Here is a 26890-nt window from a genome sequence, read left to right as displayed (position 1 = left end):
ATGACCGTTACCATCTGAAAGAACAAGGGCAGCAGATACATAGGCACACCACCACCTGGAAGTTTCCCTCCAAGCCACTCACCATTCTGAAATATATCACCGTTCCTTCACTGTCGCTGGGTCAAAATCCTGGGACTCTGTCCCTAACAGCACTATAGTTGTACTTACACCAGAGGAGCTGCACCCATTCAAGGAGGTAGCTCACCATCACCTTCTCAAGGGCAGTTAGGGATGGGCAATAAATGCTGACTGAGTCAGTGAGGTCCACACTCCATAAATGAATAAAAAAAAAACCTTTGAATTCTGTAGTCGTTCACAGTTTAAGTAAGCCTCTTTTTTTATTCTTCCTACAAAAGTGAACAACTTCACATTTTCCCACATTCTACTCCATCCGACAGATTTTTTGCCCATTTACTCAACCTATCTATATCCGTCCACAGTCTCCTTATGTCCTCCTCACAACGTACTTTCCTACCTATCTTTGTGTCATCTGCAAAGTTAGCACCCATGCCCTCACTCCCCTCATCTAAGTCATTGATATAAATTGCAAAAAGTAGAGGACACTCGCCCAATGTCATCGCGTACTTTACACTCGGTCGGAATGGGCATGTGCCCACCCGCCAAGCTAAAAATGTTACCCATAGTTTTTTATCAGAAAGAAGCAACACATCAAATCAGAGACAGGTTGCCTGTTAAATTTACCTTGTTTTTGCACCTTGCATTCACATGAATGCTGGCAAATGAAATACTTTCCCATTCTGGACATCCCTTGCCATTGTCCAACCTTCCAGAATAAGATATAATGGAGGTGAAAAGTGAATTAAAGCCCCCTAGGATGACAGATGTCATCTGCTTCAAAACTAATGGCGGCGCTCACTCTAGTCTATAAGGGACATGAGGTCCGCCTACTCAACCTCAGCTAAGCGCCCACGACTGGGTTGGGACAAATTCCCACTCCAACCATATTTTCATCCTATTTTTGCTAAACTGTGAGCAGTTGAACTACGAGGCTCAGTACCCACCAGTAACTGGGTTGATGCGGCCCAAGCCCATCTTTCATAGGAAGCTAATAGTTGATAAAGAGAGGAGATTTTCACCTCAACAACCTGGTGCTGCATGCAAACCCAGATTCTCAAAGTAAACCTCACTTCTGTCCAGTTATCCTTGCCGAGTGAAAATTGGGAATTTAAGGTGGGAGCCCACGAAATTCCAACCAACAGCTCAGATGACCCAAGAAGAACAGCAAGGGTTGGAAGATCCCACACTAAGGTGACAAATGTTGAGTTACTGAAGTAGTGGCCAATTTCATTATTTACATGAAGATGTTGCTGGTGATGTAGTTAAAGAGTGCTTAATTGTTTATGAAGTTCTATGCAAACTATGGCAGGAGATATTATGGTGTGTGCACTACAATAACATTGCCATGTTAAGACCCTTGCCTCATCTGTCAGCTCCAGACGTGGTGCCCCAGCTGTTGTCTTTGCCAGAGACTGAAGTATTTGTTAAATTGTCACACAGTTCCATGGCATTAGTTTTATGATCTCCTCGGGGCCGTTGTAAAGCAAAGTTTTATGTGCTGTGATTACACAAGGTGAATTGCCCTATATCTGCTTAATGAAATAGCTTCTCTCTCTGATGATTCATTGGGGACTTGGCTACAGTTAGCTGCTTAATCAGGCATCTGCTCTGCACATCTGACTGAGAGAACAGAACAAGAAGTTCAGACACTGGGGCATCACTGGTTCTTGCCCAACCAACCAGATCAGGAGGCTTTTGCATAAAGTGCTTTTTAATTCATTTTACAAGATGTGGGCATTGCTGGCTGGGCCAGCATTTACTGCCCATCCCTAATTGACCTTGAGAAGGTGATGGTAAGCTGCATTCTTGAGCCAGTGCAGTCCACCTGGTGTAGGTACACCCACAATGCTGTTAGGGAAAGAGTTCCAGGATTTTGACGCAGCGACAGTGAAGGAACAGCAATATGGTTCCAAGTCAGAATGGTGAGTAACTTGGAAGGGAACTTCCAGGTGGTGGTGTTCCCGTGTGTCTGCTACCCTTGTCCTTCTAGATGGTAGTGATCGTGGGTTTGGAAGGTGCTGCCTAAGGCACCTTGTTGAGTTTCATGTGGATGGTACACACAGCTGCCACTGTGTGCCAGTAGTGGAGGGAGTGAATGTTTGTGGAAGGGGTGTCAATGAAGCTTGATGGTGTCAGGCTTTGTGAATGCTGTTGGAGCTGCACTCATCCAGGCAAGTGGTGAGTCTTCCATCACACTCCTGACTTGTGCCTTGTTTACTCTTCATTATTGCGTGTTGACAAAGAGGCTTCTGCAAGTACGAGAGTGAGGCTATGAATGTATGATGCTGCCCCTCCTTTAGGATCTGTTACATTAGCTGCTGGCCATTTTTGGGACCTTTGCCTGTGTAACGATCGAGATGTGATGCAGGCGCCTTGATGGCTTCACCTTATCAGCTTATTTTTCCCCCCAGTATTCAACACTTGCATATATTGAGGGTTCCTTTAATGCAGTGTTGTTTTTTTTTATCCTCAGAGGTTCCCCACATATTTTCTTGAAAAGCAGCGGGAGGTTAAAAAAGTACAAAATTTCCATGCTTTTGTTTATTTTTCTAAGTATTAATTTAGTGGATTCAGCCAAGTATAACCCTCCATGTTTAAGTCATCCTGTAATATTGTAATATTTTAGACAGTAGAAGCATGAGGCAGCTATTTTGGGACCAGGTGAGAAACGACACAAGCCTGACACCCTTGTTTGTTTACAAAGAGGAGAGAATAACTGTGCAAGATGAAATTTTGGACTTAAAAACAAATGCTGGCAACACAGCAGGCCCATCATGATGTAACAGGAGCACTGGTTATGTATCTGGTACCTTCTATCTGAAATAAAAAATGAGGCATGCACTTTCATGTACAATGACAGACCTCAGTGTCCTAATGCCCTTTCCCGCTGTGTACTCCAACAGGCTCCATTAGGAAACAAGCCCACAGTCTTGGCCCTAACCGTACATCTTCTAGATGGTCACCTGGTGTGCAATGAGTTTGCTGACCTCAACTGAAGTCTGGCACTTTGCTTGGATTATGAGAAAGGGTGAGGAGAGCTAGTCTGGGTTTTCATCCCTGGCACCATCTAGGACAAAGCAGCCCACTTGATTAGCACCCCATCCGCAAACAAGCGCTCACTCCACCACCGATGCACAGTAGCAGCAGTGTGTACTATCTACAAGATGCACTGCAGGAACTCGCCAAGGCTCCTTAAGCAGCACCTTCCAAACCCATGACCACTATCATCTAGAAGGACAAGAGCAGCAGGTACATGTGAACACCATCACCTGGAAGTTCCCCTCTAAGCCACTCACCATCCCGACTTGGAAACATATCGCTGTTCTTTCACTGTCGCTGGGTCAAAATCCTGGAACTCTTTCCCTAACAGCACTGTGGGTGTACCTACACCACATGGACTGCAACAGTTCAAGAAGGCGGCTTACCACCACCTTCTCAAGGGCAATTAGGGATGGGTAATAAATGTTGGCCTAGCCAGCACCCCCACACCCTGTACAGTGCATAAATAAAAAGTAATCCCATTCAGAAAGTGTGTGCAGGTAAAATATCAGGTGATGTCAGAGCTCGGTTTTGGAATGATGGCCTTGGTGGTCAAGAGTCTGCCAACATTCCAGAGTCAGACATGTATCAGTTGGAGGTGATGCTTGGAGGCAGCTTGCACCAGGAGATCTCTGCCTCGCCTTGACTATCAATATTAGCGTTGAAAAAAGATGAGCATTTCTTTTTCACTTGTACCCTAAGTTCAAATTAAGCTAGATGCAAAAAGAAGCCTTTACGAATTTTAATATCTTATCTTTTTGCTTGATAGAGTGGCCTGAGTTTGTGAAAAACTATGCACCTTGGTGGGCTTCCCACACACTCGACTGGCTGAAGTACGGCAAAAAAGTCCTGGTAGTCCATTACGAAGACCTGAAACGTGACCTCTTTAACCAGCTGAAAAAAATGGTGTCCATGCTGGGCCTCAACGTCTCTGATGACCGGCTCCTATGCGTTGAGAGCCAAAAGGACGGCAATTTCAAACGCTCCGGCCTTAGGAAACTGGAATATGATCCTTACACGCCTGAGATGAGGAAGATGATTGACAGTTTCATCAAGACCGTTGACATGGCCCTCAAACTGAGAAACCTTACTGGTGTTCCTGATGATTACGCCCCCAGATGATTTTGTTGGTAAATGCATTCGAAACACGGGAGTGTTTCCCTCCCCTTCCCCTGGTCAGGACTCCTTTCCACCCAGTGGGTGACTTCTTTTAGTATTCTGCAGCTATTTAGCTTTCCAAGTGCATCAACTATCTAGAGTAAAGGTCACCAAACACAGCTGGGGTTAGTAACTGCATAGCATAGACATGCCAGAAGACAATCTTTAAGAAGTGGAGAGATGCAAGGCACAGTGACCTAATATTCAATGCTACTTAAAGGGAGGAATCAGCTTTGGCAGACAGACTCTGTGTCATGACGGAGCTGAACAATACTCTTAGTTATTGCTTTTATTGTTTTGCTTGAACTGAACTGGGGCTGAGATGCAGAGGGAAGGGATTATCCCTGAATAATCTCAAAGGGATCTGGTCACTTGCAGTCGATTGGAGTGAGGTTGGGTGAATGGAGCAAGTGGCAGCTAAGGTCTCATTGTTAATGTAGTGGGGGAGGGGAGGGTTAAGCTGGGGAGAAGCAAGTACTTTTTAATTTGAACAGTTACCTAACACCCACCTATTTTGACACTAGGATGGCCGATGGTTAACAGTATGTGACACAGCTAATTGCTTTCAGCAGCCAATCCATAGAGTGAGAAAATGACCATTGCCTTTTCCTTCATGTGTCTCTCAGAGTTTGCATTGATTTTGGACTGTTTTGTCATCTGTTGTTCAGGACTGTCACGTCCAGTCAGCAAGTGCACTTGATGTGGCTAACACATCTAATGTGAGGAGACAGCACACCCAGTTTGCTACTCCTTTTTAGACTGCACTTCAGAACACAATTAACCATTCCTGACCTCCACCACCTGCCAAATTGTGGCAGCTCGTTTTAAAATGATCTAAATGTATTTTATAACCAGATACCTGGGGAGAACGGCAGATCTCATCTCGCTGACATGGGCAACAGACAGATGACACTGTGATGTGCACCCTTTGCTGCAGAGGCTTGTCAGGTCTGATTGTACCATCCATTCCAACTCCAGTTTGGGCTGATCATTGGGAATGGAGGATGCTGCTCCCTTCGACTGGGAAGTAGTTCCTGAAGGTTGACCGCATTGAGAGTGAGCAGATATGTGTTTGCTACCTGTCGAAATTTCACCATACATACAGAGGTTTTGCCATGATGAAGGTCACTGAAGTATATTAGCTGGCTAAACTAATAAGTTGCTCATCTTGCCAATTTTCTTTGAAAACCTCAATTAGTAGCTTTAGCCGAAAAAATAATTAAAACTATAGTCATTTCACTTCCACACTATGACTGAACAAGATGTGTTGTAACATTATTTATTGTTTAATTTGCAGTTTGGGTTGATTGGCCTGCTGAATGTCTAACACTATCAGGTCACATAATGGAATTAGCACTCTGACCACCATTCAATTAGCGTAGCATCTCTTAGTAAACAGGTCCTCTGTCTAATTGGGTTGCACTGGTTATCTCTCTCCACTCCCTCTACCATCGACACACAGTGGCAGCAGTGTGTACCATCTACGAGATGAACTACAGCAATTCATCAAGGCTCTTTAGACAGCATCTCCCAAACCCACAACCTCTACCACCTAGAAGGACAAAGGCAGCAGATGCATGGGAACACCACCACCTGCAAGTTCCCTTCACCATTCTGACTTGGGAATATATCGCCGTTCCTTCATTGTTGCTGGGTCAAAACCCTGGAACTCCCTTTCTAACAGCTCTGTGGGTGTACCTACACCAGATGGACTGCAGCAGTTCAAGAAGGCAGCTCACCACCACCTTCTCATGGGCAATTATGGATGGGCAACAAATGTTAGCCTAGCCAGCGACACTCTCATCCTGTGAAAGAATTTTTAAAAATTTCTCAAGAGTAATAGACTCTGTACTTTTGAACACCAGTAGCAGCCATGTTAGGCTGAAGAAATCCAAGCAGTTAATACCCTTAACCATACACCCTTGGAAATATCTACTCAATGAAAAAGGCTGACGGAACGTTATGTTCAATCAAGCCAGGATACAAGGGATGAAGTAGTTAGATTTTAGCTGTGGTTCAACTCCTTCCACAGTATTGCATTCATTTTAGGCACCACACTTCTAGAAGGATCTATTGGCTTTGGAGGGAGTGCAGTGCAGATTCACCAGAATGATACCAGGATTCTAGAGAGTTAAATCCTGAGGAACGATTGCATAAATTTGGCTTGTATCCCCTTGAGCAGAGGGGCAAGCTGACTGAATTGTTTGAAAATGTTTAAAAGGATTCGCTGGGTTAAATATGGAGGAACTATAATGGGGAATCAAGAAAAAGTTGTGGGAGTGGGGGGTGGTGTTAATCTTTGAAACAGAGTTAGACCATTCAAGGAGTGAAATTTGAAATCTTTGAAAAGTGTTATAGAAACCTGGAATCTTCGGCCCCAAAAGGGTGTAGAGATACTCGGGACCAATTGGAGATTTCAAGACATGTGATTGCTAGATTTTTGTTGGGTATCAAGGAACATGCAGGAAAGTTGAGCTGAGAAGGAGAAAACCATAATCTAATTGAATGGTGGAACAGACCCAAGGGGGTGAATGACCTCCGCCTGTTCTTAATGCTCCTACATTCCTGTTCCTACTATACATTTTTCCACATCAGCTGCCTCTGCCGGAAGTCTTTTCACCATGCATAATTACCTGTAGTGAAGTGTGAGCAGTCTGTGCACATACCCTCTTTGGAACTAGGGCCCATGGTGACACTCTCAAATGCATATTTGATCAAAATATCTATCCTTTCATCAGCAGGTTCCTCATAGCCCTCCTGCTTTTGGCCCTGTTCACAATCAACCTCTTATATTACTTCCAACCAATTTTAGCAGATTAGTACAGGTAAAGCGAGTTTTAGGGCCTGAGATGGGGTGTTCGCAACAGGGAGAATGATTCACACGGACTGAGTTGTGGGGAATCTTTGGGTGCACAGCTTTTCAGCCCATTCTTAACCATGGATAGAAAATCACAAAGCGGGGGAGGGGAGGGGAGGGGAGGCGGTGGTGGGACCCACCATTTCCCAGATTCTGCTCTTTATGTCAACTGCTGCCCTCGAGAATGTCAAGTTATGGAATCAGTGTTCCCTTGGCCATGTTCCTCAAATAATCATATTGTTCATGTCTCCAATGTAAATTCATTAACATGTCCATCGGTATTCCATCCTTAGTATGAAGAACGAGCCCCCTCACTATAAGTGGAGATGCTGTGGTGAAAGCAGAGGATTAGTGAATGGATTAGAAAGGCACAGGATTATTAAATCCCACACCACTTCATTCCTGCCTGCAGGGTATAATCCACAACACATTTGAAGTTTCATAGGATATGGTCCCTTTCTCTCCTGAAGGAATGCAAGCAACTCCCATCTCACCTGGAGATATTGCAGGTTGAAGATGCATCATGGACAATATCCAGGCTTGGACTGACAAATGGCAAGTAACATTTGCACCATACAAGTGTCAGGCAATGACCATCTCCAACGAGAGAGAATCTAGCCACTGCCCCTTGACATTCAATGGCATTACCACCACTGAATCTCCCACTATCAACATCCTGGGGGTTACAATTGAGCAGAAACTAAACTGGACTAGCCATATAAATATTGTGCCTACAAGGGCAGGTCAAATCATGTGATGAGTAACTCACCTCTTGACTCCCCAAAGTCCGTCCACTATCTACAAGGCACAAGTCAGAGGTGTGATGGAATACGTCCCCAATTGCCTGGATGAGTGCAGCTTCCACAACATTAAAGAAGCTTGACACCATCCAGGACAAAGCAGCCCCCTTGATTGGCACCACATCCACAAACATTCACTCCCTCCATCACCGATGCACAGTGACAGCAGTGTGTGCCATCTACAAGATGCACTGCAGGAATTCACCAAGGCTCCTTCAACAGCACCTTCCAAACACACAACCACTACCATCTCAAAGGACAAGGGCAGCAGGTGGATGGGAACACCACCACCTGGAAGTTCCCCTCCAAATCACTCACCATCCTGACTTAGAAATATATCGCTGTTCCTTCACTGTCGCTGGGTCAAAATCCTGGAACTCCCTCCCTAACAGCACTGTGGGTGGACTGCAGCGATTCAAGGAGGCAGCTCACCACCACTTTCTCAAGGGCAGCTAGGGATGGGCCATAAATGCTGGCCCAGCCAGCGAAGCCCACATCCCGTGAATAAATTTTTTAAAAATGGAGCGAACCTATAGCCCCAAATTCAAACATGACACGGTGAAGGATCAAGCAGAGGGAAGCTCCACTCCTCCTCAGGCCATTGGGGTTTCCTCAAATGAGGTTGAACACTGGCATTTCCACTTCCTGGCCTTTTTCAGAACTGTTACACCAGATTCCCACCAGAGTTATGGCGAGAACCTGACGCAGTGGCCGGGGTAATTCAGTCCCCATGGTGAGGGGGAAGTGTCACTGTGTTTTCAGCCAGTGGATACTAGAAATACCGGACACACACATAAAAAGCACAACATTTACACTGACACTCAACAAACTGACAGACCAGAACAGACAACTGCAGCAAAAAAAAATTAAAGAACTACATACACGTGCACACACGTGTAGAGGTAAGACCAGCAATGTTAGTCGAGTGAATCAGTAAAAATTGCTTGCAGGTAACAAGCTTCCAAGTGAATCATTCACGTAAACTACCAGAGTGACACAGACATGCCCCCCGTTGTCAAGGGAAACCACAAGGTTCTGCAGAAAGAAAAGCCAGCTCTTGATGATTTGGAGTTCAAAGATTCTCGCTGTGTCCCTAATAACTTCAGTTTCCACAGGTGGTAAGATAGTGCCACAAGCAATTTTGACAAATAATATCCTAATCTTTGTCAAGGCCAACAGACAGGAGACATCCAACTTAGACGAAGGGCTTGAAAACTGGCTGATGGCAGTCAGTCAACAAGCTGAGAGGGTAAAGGATTCCTCTGCTTGCTGTGGGTAATGATTTTGTAAATATGGCCATGAGCATTACCTCGCTTCAGTATTTCTACTGAAACTAGGGACATAGCACGTAAGAACATGCCTCTGTTTTAGCAATCTGGAGAATTCCAATCCGTTCCTTTTTTTTGTTTCTAGGATTAGAATCTAAAATCCGAGTTTTTTTTTTCGGAAAGGATTAGTTGAATGAGATTTTCTTGTTGAATTGATCTGCTTGAACTGTAGCATCCCACAGCTTGCGGCCAAAATGAAAAACCCGACAAACAGCTGGGAAAATTGGAAATGCCGTGAATCTGATTTGCCGACCTGAACGCCAGATTCACCAAGATGATTGTAAAGAGAGCGAGACTCCAGACCAGGAGCCTTGTATTTGCCAACTTTACACTCTGTGCCTTTGGGGTGTTGCTGCTGTATTTCATAGGAATAACGTTCCTCCAGAATTATCCTGGAGTCACCAAGAATTGAATCTCCAGGACAATTCTGCTCAGAGCAAGAGCCCAGGAGAAAAACCATAGGATCATGAAAAGCATTTATTTATTCCTTACCACACTTTTTATCAAAATGTTGTGAATTAAAGGGCTGTCTGATTGACAGTCACGAATGACCCGAGGAGTTAATGAAGAGTCACTTTCCAGTTGCTGTGGGAAGTCAAGACATCTTAGGAATGGACATGTCGGGTGATTAATGGAGGGGGAGTGTGGGGGTGGGGCCGTTGGAGGTGATGCAACCTCCAGGAATGCATCCAGTCAGAAGTGGCAACCTTTAATAACGTGGACACTCTAAAATGGCAGCCAAAAGGGAAAAAGGGTTGAAGACATTTTTGAGGAAATTTATTTTGCCTTAGTAATTCTTTATAAAGGTGAGTGGAAGCAATCAAACATGAGGGTTACATTTAGCTGGTTTTGAGGTAATAATCATGCAATGCTTTGAGTGTTTTTGAAGGACATCCCAGTGAGGGATTTACAATTCATTTGCCACTTTATACAACCTAACCAGCCTGGTCTTTGTGTAATAAGGTTAACAAGCAAAGTCTTTTTTCTGGACTTTACTGAGGGATTCAGTACAGGGCAGCTGATAAAAGGCCTTAGCTGGTTATTGAAGAGTTGAGCCTCAATTTCCCAGTGCAGTACAGGTCTTCGCATTTCTATCATAGTCTTTAAAATTTGAAAGAAAGCTAATGGGATGAGCCAGAGCTTCTTCCAACTTAACATTGATAAGACTGCAGTCATTCTATTCAGACCCTGCCGAGAACTCCAAACCTTGCTCCCCATTCCCACCCCCTTCTCCCCACCCAATTGCTTAGGCTAAACTGTTAATGCGCAACTGCAGGGGCCTGTCTGACTCAGAGCTGAACCCCAAACCCGTACTATATTTATCATCAAGATCGCTCCTTTCCACCAATGCAACAGCAAAACGCCTTTGCCCATATTTTACTCTCACCACCGTTAAAACTTCTATCCACACCGTTGCCACATCTAAGTTCTCTGCTGCCGTCCTTTTATCACTGTGCCCAACAAATGTTCTTGTCCCTCGGCACACTCCAGTTAGAGCTCCTCCAGGGTCCCATCGCTCTTTAACTTTTACATTCTCCTTCAGCCCTACGTGCCAACGCATAAGTAACTCTTTCCCTCTGCTCCACACTGTCCTGGATGAGTGCAGCTCTAACAACACTCAGGATGCTCAACAACACCCAGAGTAAAGTAGCCGCTTGCTCGGCACCCCATCCATCACCTTAAACATTCACTCCCTCCACCACCGATGCACAGTGGCAGCAGTGTGCACCAACTGCAAGATGCATTATGGCAACTTGCTCAGTCTCCTTCAACAGCACCTTCCAAACCCACGACCTCAACCACCTAGTAGGACAAGGATGGCAGATGCATGGGAACACCCACCACCTGCAAGTTCCCCTCCAAGCCACTCACTATCCTGACTTGGAAATACATCCCTGTTCCTTCACTGTCTCAGGCATCAACATTCTGGAACTCCATCCTGACAGCACCACATGGACTGCAGCGGTTCAAGGAGGTGGCTCACCATCACCTTCTCAAGGACAACTAGGAATGGGCAATAAATACTGGCTTTGCCAGCAACAATCAAATCTCAAAAATGAATTTTAAAAAGCACAAACAATGTGTGGTGGAGCCTTCGGCCATGCTGTCCCTATACCCTGATCATTTCCCCTGAATCTCTATATCTTGCTACATTATCTCTACCCATCTTTAAAAACTCCTCAAACCTACCTCTTTGACCATGGCTTGAGTCATCTCCCTAACTCTCTACTCCTACACAAGGTCTCTTTTCCCCTCTGTTCAGTGCCTCGGGGCAAAGTACCATCCAGACACAATCAAAAAGTAGAATACTGTGGATGCTGGAAATCTGAAATAAAAACAGAGAATGTCGGAAATGCTCAGCAGGACTGGTAGCGTCTCAGGAGAGAGAAACAGAGTTAACCTTTCAAATCGACTGACTGATGAAAGTTCATCAACCTGAAGCATTGACTCTGTTTCTCTCTCTACAGATGCTGCCAGACCTGCTGAGTAATTCCAGCATTCTCTGTCTTTATTTCATCTATGTGCAAGTTGTTGCTCTATTCTATTTCAAAAACATTCATCATTTAACAAAGGTATTCATGGTTTTAGCTCCTTTGTTGACAGAATGAGACTGACTTGGTAACACTGCACTTAGGTGATGCATGCGCCTTTCATCTGAACCATGTGTAATATGATGATCATTATTCTTACCATGACAGGGTTTCTTTTATTAGATTTCATTCTTAGTCTAAACATCTCTGCCTGGTGTATCATGCAAATTTTCTCTATCGCATTTTTTAGTCCCCCCTATCTATCCTCCCTACACCATGTACCTGAGGCAGTAATACTACAGAAAATAGTCTGACACTCGTATATGCAGTGAGTACAGTCAACAGACCTGAGTTATACTGACAGCTGCACTTACATGTGGTTCAGTGGCAATGGATAAAGTGTAGAACTTGGTGGTGCTACCAAATATTCAGATGAGAACTTTGAAGGCTGAAGTGGAGAAGGATTCTATGTGGACTACAGTTGAACATGAATCAGTCAGTCCCAAGAGATAGGAGAGGTAAATATTTTGAGAGTTGTCTGGTGGGATGTTTCTCTCCTAACATTATAAAGAATCTAAACTAGACTCAAAACACTCCCGTGACTGGTGTGGCTGGTTTTGTGATGTCATTAGGCGTGAAGTCCTAAGCAATGTGAAAAAAAAAGGTTTTGAGGAGGGGGGATCTCACACCTTCCAGCTTTAGCAACCTTGAGAGTTAGATTATAAGCTTACTCTTGCATGACAGTGGTGGGCTGGTGTCCCAAATTGCTCCCTATTGGCTTACTAGGTGGTACTGTAACAGCAGCCTGAGAGAACTGATGAGGTACCCTCTTGCTAGGTTTCTGCAATAGGTGGGTTGATTCTATGGCCATCTCACTCTATCTCCTGTCCACTAAACTACTGAACCTGTTACTCAAAAGGATTTACACTCCCCCTACGATCTCTAGGTTATTAACATTCAAGCTTTGTACCATCTAATTGATGAATTGGTTCTGTTTTCCCTCTTGTTCCTTTCCCAACCTGGGTCTTACCGTTTAAAAGCAAATGGTAGAACCCCAATGATAGAGGGTCATTGCTTGGACCTGATAGCGATAGGATAGTACCTTTTCTCCATAGTAAGCTCTGTCAGGTGTAACTTCAGAGAAAGTAGAGGCTCAAAATGATACAAAGGTTAAGGTCAACAAAGACAACCCAGTTCCTCAAGAAGTGCTTCTGTTTTTTTCTGTCACACTTTGGATTAAACTTCCCCTTTTTTTAGCTGAATTTCTACTCTCGTTGGATGAACTGTGTTAAGTAAGTACTGACAGGAATGCACCAAGAACAGGCTGAATGAAAATCCGGTGAGTAGATGGGGTTAAGCTACAGGTCAAAAGCTACGGAGGGAAGCTAAGGGCGGAATTGTTTTGACACCTCCTGCCCGCGGGATTTTTCAGTCCCGCCGAAGTCAATGGACTTTTAAACAATGTGGACTTGCCACATTTTAAGGCCCCACCCCCGCCATGACGGGACTGTAAAATCCTGCCCTAAGTGTGCATGGAGGTAGAGTGGGTAAAGTCAGGGGGTAAGGGTGGCAGGTGGGTGAGGTGATAGAGTGGAGGTGGGTACAGTTGTAGGTTGATAGGGTGATAGGCGGATAGAGTGGTAAGTGGGCGAGGTGGGTAGGTGGGTGAGTGGTAGGTGGATAGGTTGGTGGGTAGAAGGTGGGCGAGGCGGGTGAGTGGTAGGTGGGTCACGGGCAGCAGAGTTCCGGTCGGGAGCTGGCGTTAAGACTTGGAAAGCATACATTTTGAAGACTGCAAATACGTCCTGTATTCAAAGGGTTAAAAATAAATGAGGTTGACTCTTAATTGCTCTGTGAGGTGGCCCAATGAGCTAATCTGTTGTATTAAACTGCTGGAATGAAACTCCCTATCACTTCCTCAGGCAATTAAGGATGAGTATTTGATGCCAGCCTTACCAAAAACAGTTACATCCCCGAGAATGGATGAAAGGTTGTACAGGGAAGAGGAGCCTGTTACTGCCTTCATCTGGGTGACAATATTATCCGCAAAATATACAACCCCTCACCCCAACTCAGGGCTTCAATGGCAGGCTGTGCATGTGGATCAGGTCATTTGTTTCTGGTTTCCCCTGATTCCTGTAGTCACCATTTCCCACCAGAAGGAGGCAGCGGACTCTGTGCTCAAAAAGGAATCGTGCCTCTTCTTCATCCAACCATGACACTTAGGGTTGCCAACTCTGGCTGAACGTAACCCTGAAGGATTCATCACATGACATTCCAGCTTCAAAGGCTGCCCCTGGTCAAACAGCCCGTTTTTTATGCACCCCTACACCCTCACATTGCCAATATTTCTTTAACCAGGAAACCAAAGTATTGAAGGAAAATGAAAATACTGCTCCGAGATTTTTCTCCTGGGTTTGCGCTCAGCAGTGTCCTCAGTTAGTCTTCAGCCCCTGGTGACTCCAGGACAATCCTGGAGAGTTGGCAAACCTAAAATCTCAGCCAGCTTAACCCAGAATCGTGTTATTTTCCTGTCGATTGCCCATGATTGTTTGCTGAGTGTGGTTTTTATGATTGAAACTGTGATTGCTGATGGAAAAGGGCGAGCAATTTGTCATCGCTACCTCCTGGGTCACTGTACACTCAATTCCAGGGCTGGTGAGGGGCGAGGGTGGGTGGGGAGGTGTGGGCAGGAAATCACCTGACATGCAGTGAGCACAGAAGTCAGCCACATTTACAGCAGGGCGTCATGCTGTGACATCTCATCGGTTGCAGTGATAGTGTTGCCTGGCTGCGCTACCTCCCTGGCCTCAGTAACACTGTGACGCTCGGTGTGAGTGGATGGGAATGATCCAGACTGTCCATTTTGTTCCCTCGTACTGTCAGAAACAGTAACACCTGCCCAGCCGACTGATGCCACACAATCTCGGTTTGGAAAAAAGTAAGCAAGAATAGAGAAAGCCAGAAAATTGAAAAGAGGTGTGCAGGATAATGGTAATTCTTTGCAAAGGTGAATTTTGATGAGGAGCAACCTCTGTTCACCCACTTTACAATCAGAGAGAGAGAGAGAGAGAGAGAGGGAGACAGTAGCACAGGGCAAAGCAGTTGAAGAACAATGAAGAGGTTGTCATTTTGATTTAGTTGTGTTTTAGAGCCATTTCTGTTGCAGGGACTGACCCTGCTGTCGGCGGGATTATGGAGTGGGAGGTCACACCGAAACCAAAGCGTTGGGCAGAATTTTGCCCTCGGAGGGCGGGCTCGGTGAGAACGGGCAAGAGTGGCCGGGAAGCCAACCGCAGCCCGCGATCGAGGCCAGTTAAGGCCCGCCCAGTGCAAAACATGTGCTACCTGTATGGGCTGGGGTGTAAGAGGGGACCTACGAGCACGCGTGCAGGTAAAAGCTCCCTGAGGCACAGAGCTGCCTCAGAGAGACGAAGAAGACATGAACAGTTAAAAATAAAGCATTTTAAGATGCTAAAAAAAACATGTTCCCTCATGGTGACATGTTAGAAATTAGGATGAAAATTTCTAACGGAGGATCCAACACCTCCTCCTGCCCCCGCGGATGAGGTTTCGCAAAAAAAACGCAAAGGCCGCTTGGCCCTTTCGGCTGCCCGCGATTGGACAAGCAGCGACAAGCTTACATCAATCGTGGCCTCACTTGACCTTTTAGTTGTCGGCGGGCGTGCTGCCAACTCCAGCCCGCGCCCGCCGACAGAAATGCCGCGTAAGAGTGCGTGATGGTGGTGGGACGCTCGCCCGACATCAACACGAAGCTGGTGCCCGCCCCACCCGACAAGTGGAAGAATTCTGCCCATTTGGCACTGTCAGTGGCACCTTCAGGGTGAGGCTGGCACGGAGGATCACCCACAGCCACCTAACTCAATGCTGCTAAAACTGCAGTGCTGCCTGTGAGGGTCACCCTCGCAGCCTCCCCGTGTTTACCAATGAGCAGTTAACCCATTTGCCTCGAATCCTTGCTCTCCCCCCGTCTTGGCTGGGGTGCACACTCACTTGAGATAGACAAGGCATCTGCCAAATTGTTGTTTACTCTTGTTACGAAATTACATGGCATTTACAACACAGAAGCAGGCCATTCAGCCCAACCAGTTCATGCTGGTGTTCACGAGCCACCTCCCACCCCATCTCCTCCTATCTTCATATTCGTCTATTTCTTTTGCTCCCGTGTGTTTACCTAGGTTCCTATTAAAGGCATCAACTCTCTCCACTTCAGCTATTCCTTATGGTAGCAAGTTCCACATTCTAACCATGACCTGGGTACAGATCCTAAAATCCTTCATTGAATTTATTATTGACTATCTCATATGTGTGATTTCTAGTTTTGTTATCACCCATCGGTTTCAGATGGGCTGGTTGTGCGTTCGGGCACCTATATCGCATGGTGTCGTTTCACGATCAGCATATTGTTTTAAAAAAAAAAGTTTCACTTTGCGTGGGGGTGGGGTCACAGGGGTAGAATTTGAACTTGGATGCTCTGACCCTTTCTTACATCCCTCCTCCCCCCGCTGCACCCCCCCCCACTCCACATTGGCAGTGCCCCTTTACCAACCGTGGGCACACTTTATGCACAAAATGAATCACAGTGTTGACTATTGTCTGCTCCCCCTTGATACGATAAACAAAGAAAAGAGTTATTGAAAGGATTGCATTCGCTGCAGGTGATTGTATAGACTGGCCTTAACTATGCTTGTTTGTCAAACAAAAGAATGGTCTGTGGCAATTTGTTGGCACTAACTGGCTTTGTGCAGAACAAAGCTCAAGACATATTTTGTACTCTCAATGTGACATGTTTTTACAAAATAAAATATGTAAAATTTTGTTACAAAGGGGAAAAAAAAAGGTCATACAATGTGACATTTCAGATTTATTTCCAGGTGTAAATTTCCTGAGCGGGAATGAACGAAATGAATTCCTATTCAAATTCTTGGAGCCCAATTCTTTTGCTTGCCTGGATTGTCCCCAGGTTAGCATTAAAATATTCCTCTTGTGATCCTCAACTGTGTCTCATGAGTTTTTATTCCTTCCACCAACGGTTCTATTTTAAGGCTTGAAAGAATTAAAGAGACTCAGTAGGGGGTGCCCATGTGTGTTTCAGTCAGAAAGTTATGCCGGTCAAACGACGCACATAAGAGATATTGGAAAGTGTAGATGTACAAAGGGACCTGGGTGTCCTCGTCAATAAGTCACTGAAAGCTAACATGCAGGTGCAGTAAGAAATTAGGAAGCCTAATGATATGTTAGCCTTAATTGCAAGAAGATTTGAGTACAGGAGTAGCAAAGTCTTGCTTCAATTACTTCGAACCTTAGTTAGACCCCACCTGGAGTACTGTGTGCAGTTTTGGTCCCCTTACCTTAGGAAGGATATTATTGCCATTGAAGGAGCACAAGGAAGGTCCACCAGACCTGTTCCTGGGTTGGCAGGACTGTCCTATAAAGAGGGATTGGGGAAACTGGGCCTGATTTCTCTAGAGTCTCAAAGGATGAGAGGTGATCTCATTGAAACGTACAAAATACTTAAAGGGATAGACAGGGTAGACGCAGGTAAGATGTTTCCCCTGACTGGGGAGTCTAGAACCAAAGGGCACAATTTCAAAATAAGGGGGAAGACGCTTAGGACAGAGATGAGGAGAGTTTTTTTTTTTACTCAGAGGATTGTGAATATTTGGAATTCTCTCCCCCAGAGGGCTGTGGAAACTTAGTCATTGAGTATGTTTAAAGCAGAGATTGACAGATTTCTAAATACCGATGACATAAAGGGATAAGGGGATAGTGTGGGCAAGAAGGCATTGAAGTAGATGATCAGCCGATTGTATTGAATGGCAGGGCAGGCTCAAAGGGCTGAATGGCCTACCCCTGCTCCTATGTTTCTATGTAAGAACTGTTACCTTTCCTGATGTCTGGGCAGGGGCAAAGTGCCAGCTAATAGAGAAAAGAAGACCCAGTTTTCATTGCTGGTCTGTGACAAACCCAGGCAAGACAGCAGTTGGAAGCTGATAGCAGAGGAAAACAAGGCAAGATTCCTGCTTCAGTTATCCCAGACACCAAGTTGTATTTCCTGGTAATTGCAGGAAGTTGTGCTTCCAGTCGATCATAGTAACAACAACTTGCATTCATATAGCACCTTTCCTATGCTAAAATGCCTCACACAACTGCAACGTACAAGATTTGACACCAAGCCACAAAAGGAGATATTAGGACAGGTGACTACAAACTTGGTTAAGAGGGTACATTTTAAGGTGCATCTTAAAGGAGCAGAGAGAGCTAGAGAGGAGACCATAGAATCACAGAACGATGATGGCACAGAAGGAGACCATTTGGCCCATCATGGCCATGCTGGCTCTCTGAAGGAGCAATTCATCTAATGCCACTCCCCCATTTCCTCCCTTTAGCCCTGCCCATTCTTCCTTTTCAGGTAATGACTCAATTCCCCCTTGAATGCCTCGATTGAATCTATCCCTACCACCCTCTCAAACAGTGCATTCCAGATCCTCACCACTCACTGCGTGAAAAAGTTTTTCCTCAAGTCGCCATTAAATCTGCCTTACATCTGAGCTCTCTGGTTCTCGATCCTTCTACCAATGGGAACAGTCTCTCCCTGTCTACCCTGTCTAGACCCCTCATGATTTTGAATACCTCTATCAAGTCTCTTTTCGACCTTCCTTTCTCCAAGGAGAACAATCTCAACTTCTCCAATTTATCTACGTAACTGAAATTCTTCATCCATGGAGCCACTCCTGTGAATCTTTTCTGTAGTCTCTCTAACACCGTCAAATCCTTCCTAAAGTATGCCACCCAAAACTGGACTTGATACTCCAGTTGAAGCCGAACCAGTGTTTATACAGGTTTAACATAACCTCCCTTCTCTTTAAACGTTATACCCCTATTGATAAAGCCCAAGTTGCTGTATGCTTTATTAACCTCTCTCAACTTGGCCTGCAACATTCTATGATTTATGCACATATACACCCAGGTCTCCTGCACACCCTTTAGAATTGTGCCCCTTACTCTTTATTATCTCTACTATCAAAATGAATCACTTCACACTTCTCTGCATTAGATTTCATCTGCCACTTGTCTGCCCGTTCTATCAATCTTCTTATGTCCTTTGAAGTTCTACCCTATCCCCTTCACAGCTCACATGCTTCCAAATTTTGTATTGTCTGCAGATTTCGAAATTTATCATTGATATACATCAGGAAGGTCCTAACACCGACCCCTGGGGAACTCCACCTTCCCTCAGAGGGAGAGGTTTAGGATGGGAATTCCAGAGCTTAGGCCCAAGCAGCTGAAGGCTTGTTCACCAATGGCAGATTAAAATTGCCAAGATGCAAGAGGTTAGAATTGGAAGAGTGCAGAGATCTTAGAGGGTTGTAAGGCTGGAGGAGGTTATAGGGATAGTGAGAGATGAGACCATGATGAGTTGAGATGGAGGATGAAGTGATGAAATCACAGCGGATGAGAAGGTCATAGAACAAACTCCATGGTTTGAATTTCACGCTTGTCATGCACGCCGAATCAGCGGGTCCAGAATTGGACGCGAAATGTGCTTCCGCCCGTGATTGGCCCCCAAAGGCAATTTCACACTGGGCTGACCAATTAACAGCCAGCCAACATGTGACGCACACTGAGAAAGCCCCAGCACTGCTGAGGGGGGGGAGGGCGGGAAGAGGGTGGGCGCCAACAAAAGTGAGGGTGCGGGTGGGTGCTTCTGGCGAGCTCCCTGAAGGCAGACAGCTGTTGCGGAGCCGACTCAGGGGGGCTGCAGACCCGGACAGATTAAGTGACCAGAAAAAAATGCACCAAACCATGTCTATGCAGCACATTCAAGCACCCGACAGCAGAGCTGATAAAAACATCAGTCCCTTTCTTAAATCATACTTCGCTCCGGACATTTCATTCCGCCCTTGGAAGGCGGTTTTGTTAACAATAGGCTGCCCCGCCTGCCCATTTTGCCCATGCGACCAGCGCCAAATCGCACGAGCAACCTAAAATCGTGGACACTAGAATTTGTAATGGTCTTAATCGACCCTTGTCAGCGGGCGTGGCTCCGACTCCCACACGTGCCCGCCAACCTCAATATTGCTCGTGTGCGCAGTGACGTTGGGATGCACGCCCAACATCATTTCAAGCAATTTCACGAGCATTCAGGCGTGCGCCCGCCCAATTGACTCAAGGACTCTGGCCATGAGGGAATCACATGACTGCATCACCTTTGAAATAAAGCGAGGTAAGATGTATTGATAGAACAGCTGATTAGATATTATGAGGTACTAGAGGCTATGGTAATTAGGTACAGCACGCTATTCACGCAGCTAGCGTTTTATGGACCATAGATGTGGGAGCATTTTTTTTTAAAAAAGTCCTGTCAGTCAAAAATCTAATTTCTTGCCCCTCCTCCTCATCCCCCTCCTTTGCCAAGGCCAAACCTCAATCTCCTCTTCCTGAAAAATTTGCTTCTGAGGAAAGCAACATTTTGCAAGTGGACGCGTAGATTATTTTTGATGTCTTGACAGGACTGTAGAGCATTTCTTTCCCAATCTGTCCAGACAGCACAAGTCACCGTTCTGTAAGAATTCAGCCTCTTAGGCTGTTGCCTTTTTTCCATAGGGAAAAAGTGATAAAACAGTTCCCTGGAAAACAAGCCTTCTATTATTAAACTTACTCATAATTGGAGCAAAGGCTGGTTGATGCAAGAAATATCACCTGTGATTGTTTGGAAGGTTCTGATCCCATACAAAAGCCTTCCTGAAGAAAGGTCACTGATTGGAAAAGCTCACTCTTTTTCTCTCTTCCCCACATTTTGCCAAGCCTGCTGAGTATTTCCAGCATTTTCTGTTTTCATTATAAGCTCAAATACTATGGTTATCTTCACAGGGAAAGACAGTTGCTCTGTGCTGGCTCTTATCCTAAGGTAAGGCTCAAATGGACATCATCCCGAGGAAACATGGATGCTAATGGCAGGTCTCCTTGGACCATTCCCTAGTTTCTGTTCCAACATCTGAAGGCTTGGATCTTGGGAAGGTCCCATGAGGTACAAGCCCCACCTGCCATTGCTCCTTTTGAGAATAGTTCCCTTCCTCCTACAAATCTAGCACAGTCATTGGAAGGTACAGCACAATCTCCCTGCCAACCCATTGGCTGCCACAGCTGGTAATGAAGCAGGTGCTATCAGCAACAGTACTGCTGCCAAAGATCTTTCCAAATGGATCTCGCAGTGCGTGCTTGCAGCAGGAGGGAATTCTCCAAAGATAACGCAGATGCTTTGTGTGAAACGTCTGAATGGTATCAGAATTTGCAACACGATAGCAAACTGTTACTCGCCACATTGAAGGAGCCTGACTTTCAAGGCCGGAAGCTTTGGATGAGCATCACTAAAGGAGTGGACAGGTGATAGATATTGTAGATTTCATTGAGGGACCATTTGTACATGACTGTGCACAATTAGAAGTCCCTTGCAGGCACTCTGTGGTCCCCAAAATCTTCCAGATATATTCCCGCTCCTGAATTAAGCTCCTCACTCTTTGGACACCAAAACCTCCTTGTTCAATTCAATGGGACATGCTTGGGGGCTGTATGGATGTGCTGTCTGAGGACACCACTGGGTAACAGTGTAGACCACCCACAGGATGCACGGTAGCAAGTGGCCACAGTTTCTTCACAGCACCTCCCAAACCTGCGACCCTAACCGTCTCGAGGTCAAGGGCAGCAGGCGGACAGGAACACTATCACTTCCAAGGTCCCCTCCAAATCACACAATTTCCTGAATTGAGACATATGTTGTCATTTCTTCGACATGGCTGGGTCGAATCCTGGGAGCTGCCTATCTAGTACTAGAGTAGTAGAGTAAACTTACCATAAGGACTGCAGTGGTTCAAGAAGAAAGCCCATCAGCTTATCAAATGCAACTTAGTGCAGGCAACCATATCCTCAGGGCATTGCTAGTGATCCCAAGACTGAATAAGAAATCTGGCCATTACATGAAATTTAAAAAGCCTTACATTGTCTGGCATCCTATAATGTCTCTTAGGTTGCATCATAGTGACTAGTTAACGACTCCCTACAGTAGTACAATTCACAATCATATTCAGCTGAAAATATATGCCATATTTCTGAATAAATGTTAGTTAAATGAAGCACTAAACATTGCAGAACAGGTTTTACGTTGCACACAAAGCTGCTTTCTGGATACTGAGTGACCATATGAGATCTGGCTGGGGCTGCAATCTTTTACCACCGTGTTGATTCACAATGCATAAGCCACACCACCTCTATGGACTGACTAAAAATGTTGCCTTCTGCACAACTGGTGTTAACTATGTTGTGGGCAAGATCATGGTGGCAGCAATAATAATCTCGCACTAGCCCAGGCAATGAATTAAAATACGGCTTTCCAAAGCGCTTGCTTTAAATAATGAAAAGTGAGTTGGGAAGGAATAAAAATATATGGTCACAGCAAGGTGTGGATCTCCTGGATAATTAGGGAGCTGGTGTTTAAGAGCTCGAATGATGATGTAACCCAGGAGTTATTGGAGGATTTTTATTGTGGAGGAGGGTGGAGAGGGTGGTGTGGGGTGGGGAGGGGGATGGAGAGGGTGGTGTGGGGTGGGGAGGGGGGTGCAGGGAGGGGGGTGGAGAGGGTGGTGCGGGGTGGGGAGGGGGGTGCAGGGAGGGGGGTGGAGAGGGTGGTGCGGGGTGGGGAGGGGGATGGAGAGGGTGGTGTGGGGTGGGGAGGGGGGTGCAGGGAGGGGGATGGAGAGGGTGGTGTGGGGTGGGGAGGGGGGTGCAGGGAGGGGGGTGGAGAGGGTGGTGCGGGGTGGGGAGGGGGTGGGGAGGGGACAGGGGTCGTGCGGGGTGGGGAGGGAGTGGGGAGGGGACAGGGGTCGTGCGGGGTGGGGAGGGGGTGGGGAGGGGGTGGGGAGGGGGTAGGGAGGGGGTGAGGAGGGGGTAGGGAAGGGGTGGGGAGGGGGTGGGGTGGGGGTGGGGAGGGGGTGGTGCGGGGTGGGGAGGGGGTGGGGAGGGGGTAGGGAAGGGGTGGGGAGGGGGTGGGGTGGGGGTGGGGAGGGGGTGGTGCGGGGTGGGGAGGGGGTGGGGAGGGGGTGGGGAGGGGGTAGGGAAGGGGTGGGGAGGGGGTGGGGTGGGGGTGGGGAGGGGGTGGTGCGGGGTGGGGAGGGGGTGGGGAGGGGGTGGGGTGGGGAGGGGGTGGGGTGGGGGTGGGGAGGGGGTGGTGCGGGGTGGGGAGGGGGTGGGGAGGGGGTGGGGAGGGGGGGGGGGGGGGGGGGGGGGGGGGGGGGGGGGGGGGGGGGGGGGGGGGGGGGGGGGGGGGGGGGGGTGGGGGGGGGGGGGGGGGGGGGGGGGGGGGGGGGGGGGGGGGGGGGGGGGGGGGGGGGGGGGGGGGTGGGGGGGGGGGGGGGGGGGGGGGGGGGGGGGGGGGGGGGGGGGGGGGGGGGGGGGGGGGGGGGGGGGGGGGGGGGGGGGGGGGGGGGGGGGGGGGGGGGGGGGGGGGGGGGGGGGGGGGGGGGGGGGGGGGGGGGGGGGGGGGGGGGGGGGGGGGGGGGGGGGGGGGGGGGGGGGGGGGGGGGGGGGGGGGGGGGGGGGGGGGGGGGGGGGGGGGGGGGGGGGGGGGGGGGGGGGGGGGGGGGGGGGGGGGGGGGGGGGGGGGGGGGGGGGGGGGGGGGGGGGGGGGGGGGGGGGGGGGGGGGGGGGGGGGGGGGGGGGGGGGGGGTGGGGGGGGGGGGGGGGGGGGGGGGGGGGGGGGGGTGGGGGGGGGGGGGGGGGGGGGGGGGGGGTGGGGGGGGGGGGGGGGGGGGGGGGGGGGGGGGGGGGGGGGGGGGGGGGGGGGGGGGGGGGGGGGGGGGGGGGGGGGGGGGGGGGGGGGGGGGGGGGGGGGGGGGGGGGGGGGGGGGGGGGGGGGGGGGGGGGGGGGGGGGGGGGGGGGGGGGGGGGGGGGGGGGGGGGGGGGGGGGGGGGGGGGGGGGGGGGGGGGGGGGGGGGGGGGGGGGGGGGGGGGGGGGGGGGGGGGGGGGGGGGGGGGGGGGGGGGGGGGGGGGGTGGGGGGGGGGGGGGGGGGGGGGGGGGGGGGGGGGGGGGGGGGGGGGGGGGGGGGGGGGGGGGGGGGGGGGGGGGGGGGGGGGGGGGGGGGGGGGGGGGGGGGGGGGGGGGGGGGGGGGGGTGGGGGGGGGGGGGGGGGGGGGGGGGGGGGGGGGGGGGGGGGGGGGGGGGGGGGGGGGGGGGGGGGGGGGGGGGGGGGGGGGGGGGGGGGGGGGGGGGGGGGGGGGGGGGGGGGGGGGGGGGGGGGGGGGGGGGGGGGGGGGGGGGGGGGGGGGGGGGGGGGGGGGGGGGGGGGGGGGGGGGGGGGGGGGGGGGGGGGGGGGGGGGGGGGGGGGGGGGGGGGGGGGGGGGGGGGGGGTGGGGGGGGGGGGGGGGGGGGGGGGGGGGGGGGGGGGGGGGGGGGGGGGGGGGGGGGGGGGGGGGGGGGGGGGGGGGGGGGGGGGGGGGGGGGGGGGGGGGGGGGGGGGGGGGGGGGGGGGGGGGGGGGGGGGGGGGGGGGGGGGGGGGGGGGGGGGGGGGGGGGGGGGGTGGGGGGGGGGGGGGGGGGGGGGGGGGGGGGGGGGGGGGGGGGGGGGGGGGGGGGGGGGGGGGGTGGGGGGGGGGGGGGGGGGGGGGGGGGGGGGGGGGGGGGGGGGGGGGGGGTGGGGGGGGGGGGGGGGGGGGGGGGGGGGGGGGGGGGGGGGGGGGGGGGGGGGGGGGGGGGGGGGGGGGGGGTGGGGAGGGGGAGGGGTGGGGAGGGGGAGGGGGGTGGGGAGGGGGTGGGGTGGTGCGGGGTGGTGCGGGGTGGGGAGGGGGTGGGGAGGGGGTGGGGTGGTGCGGGGTGGTGCGGGGTGGGGAGGGGGTGGGGAGGGGGTGGGGGTGGTGCGGGGTGGGGAGGGGGTGGGGGTGGTGCGGGGTGGTGCGGGGTGGGGAGGGGGTGGGGAGGGGGTGGGGGCGGTGCGGGGTGGGGAGGGTGTGGGGAGGGGGTGGGGAGGGGGTGGGGTGGTGCGGGGTGGTGCGGGGTGGGGAGGGGGTGGGGTGGTGCGGGGTGGTGCGGGGTGGGGAGGGGGTGGGGAGGGGGTGGGGGTGGTGCGGGGTAGGGAGGGGGTGGGGTGTCTGGCAGAAGGGACACAGACAGGAACTTGAGGTCACCTGGAAGTTACATTAACTTCACAACTTTGTTACAGCCACTCGAGGAGAGCTGGACCGACTCCCCTCTTCTCCCACACCAGGTCTGACCCTAACAGGGTTAGTTCCTGAATTTGGAGAGGATGTGCTGTGCCAGTACTGCAGGAGCCCCACTATTCCGGCTTTCCAATTGTAAAGAATTAGTCGGACAGGTTTTATTGGGTTAAACAAAGAACAAATGCGTTTGTTGAAACCAATTCCCGAATTGAAGAAGAAACCAAGGCCGGGATTTACCAGCTCTGCCACGGCTGGTTTCCCAGTGACGGACGCAGCGAGACATTCAGAAGATCCCGCCAGCGGGAGGGGCTGGAAAAACCCGCCCTTGACAAATCGCAATCACCACGCACACGTCACACACATTCGCCTGGGAACCCCCCCCCACCTCCAGCCACACGCCCCAGTACACATGGCAGAATAAGAGGATAGGCTTAAGGGATTTTTTTTATAGCTTGTGAACAAAAATAAAACAAAGGAGCATAAGGTCACTCAGACTCGAAGCGTTAACTCTGTCCCTCTCTCCACATATGCTGCCAGACCTGCTGAGTTTTTCCAGCATTTTCTGTTTTTATTATGGTCAGCTGTCCGATGGCTGGTCTCGATGCTGCGATTCAACTTTGCAGCTGTTCTGTTCAGTTGTCTTCCTGGGTGCAGTTGCACGGAGCAGATTTCCACATTTTATTCTCAAAATACCTTGGCTTGCCGTAGATTTCTCTCAGGATGGTTGCTTTGCAAATCCGGGCACAACGCTTCTGGGAGACAGCGGTGAGGGCAAACAACTTCAGCAGGTTCTCCCTCTCTCCTGCTTGGTAAGCATCCCTTAAAGCACTCTGCTGGGTTGTATACTCCAGAGAAATTCTATCGGTTCATGTCTTCTGCAGTTATTGTTTCAGAACAGGGAATTGCATTTTGATGTCTCCTCTCAGAAACATTTGCAAGGTCTCAGGATAGTGTGAAATCAGCAGGAGATGGGGTCTTTCATGCTGCCCAGGGGGTTGAGTGCCTGTTTCTTTTCCCATCTCAATGGGTGAAATGTAACTGGGTATTATAGCAGTCTAGGCACTTTCCATTGTCTTCAGAGAGTTCCAGTTTTTTTTTAAATCCAGCCAGAAAAAGATAAAATATAAATTGTATCTTTAAGAACAGGCACATCCTCATAACAACGTACATAATATTATTTCCAATGTTGATGTTGCGCAAAGACTTGCATTTATGTAGCACCTTTCACAATCTCAGGATGTCCCAAGGCAAATTACAGCCAATGAAACACTTTGGGGGAGGTGGACTAGTACTTCAGTCACCCAGCGTATCTCTGGGGATCTAGGTTCAAATCCCACCGCAGCAAATGGTGAAATTTGAATGCAATAAAAAATCTGGAATTAGAATTCTAATGATGACCATGAAACCATTGTTGATTGTTATAAAAAAAAACCATCTGGTTCACTGATATCCAGTCAGCAATGTGGTTGACTCTTAAATGCCCTAGCAAGCCATTTATTTCTCAAGGACAACTAGGGCTGGGCGATAAAAGCTCAGCCAGCCAGCGACAGCCACATCCCGTGAGTTAATAAGAAGAATTGCAGTCACTGTTGTAATGTAGGAAGCACAGCAAGCTCCCACAAACAGGAATGTGACAATGACCAGATCATCTGTTTTTTTCTTAATAATGCTGATTGAGGGATAAATATTGGCCAGGACACCACCTCTGCTCTCCTTCAAAACAGGATATTTTACACCTGGGAGGGCAGGATTGGCCTCAGTCTAACATCTCCCCCAAAAATTAGCACCTCCAGCACTGGAGTGCCAGCCTAGAATTTGATGTTCAAACCTCTGGAGTAGTATTTAAACTCAGTTTATGACCCAGAG

At 49.7% G+C, this 26890-nt stretch overlaps 2 protein-coding genes across 3 annotated transcripts in view; one reads left to right on the top strand and one right to left on the bottom strand.

Annotated features, from left to right (window-relative positions):
- The window catches only part of wscd2 (WSC domain containing 2), a 300323-nt gene extending 294803 nt beyond the window's left edge, over positions 1-5520 (top strand). For both annotated transcript variants that reach the window (XM_041201991.1, XM_041201992.1), the window contains exon 8: positions 3887-5520. In XM_041201991.1, coding sequence (XP_041057925.1) covers positions 3887-4239 — 353 coding nt within the window. In that variant the 3' untranslated portion in view covers positions 4240-5520. The remainder of the gene's footprint in view (positions 1-3886) is intronic.
- A 17546-nt stretch (positions 5521-23066) lies between these two features.
- Positions 23067-24566, bottom strand: LOC121285704 (basic proline-rich protein-like; the record flags this gene model as incomplete). Its single annotated transcript, XM_041202395.1, has 1 exon — positions 23067-24566. A coding segment is annotated over one exon (1500 nt), but the record flags the coding sequence as incomplete, so codon positions are not given.
- Between the last annotated feature and the right edge of the window lie 2324 nt (positions 24567-26890).

The sequence above is a fragment of the Carcharodon carcharias genome, chromosome 13, assembly GCF_017639515.1.
Source record: "Carcharodon carcharias isolate sCarCar2 chromosome 13, sCarCar2.pri, whole genome shotgun sequence".
Classification (NCBI taxonomy): Eukaryota; Metazoa; Chordata; class Chondrichthyes; order Lamniformes; family Lamnidae; genus Carcharodon; species Carcharodon carcharias.
The sequence above is the reverse complement of the archived record's forward strand: the minus strand, read 5'-3'. Positions and strand labels throughout refer to the sequence as shown.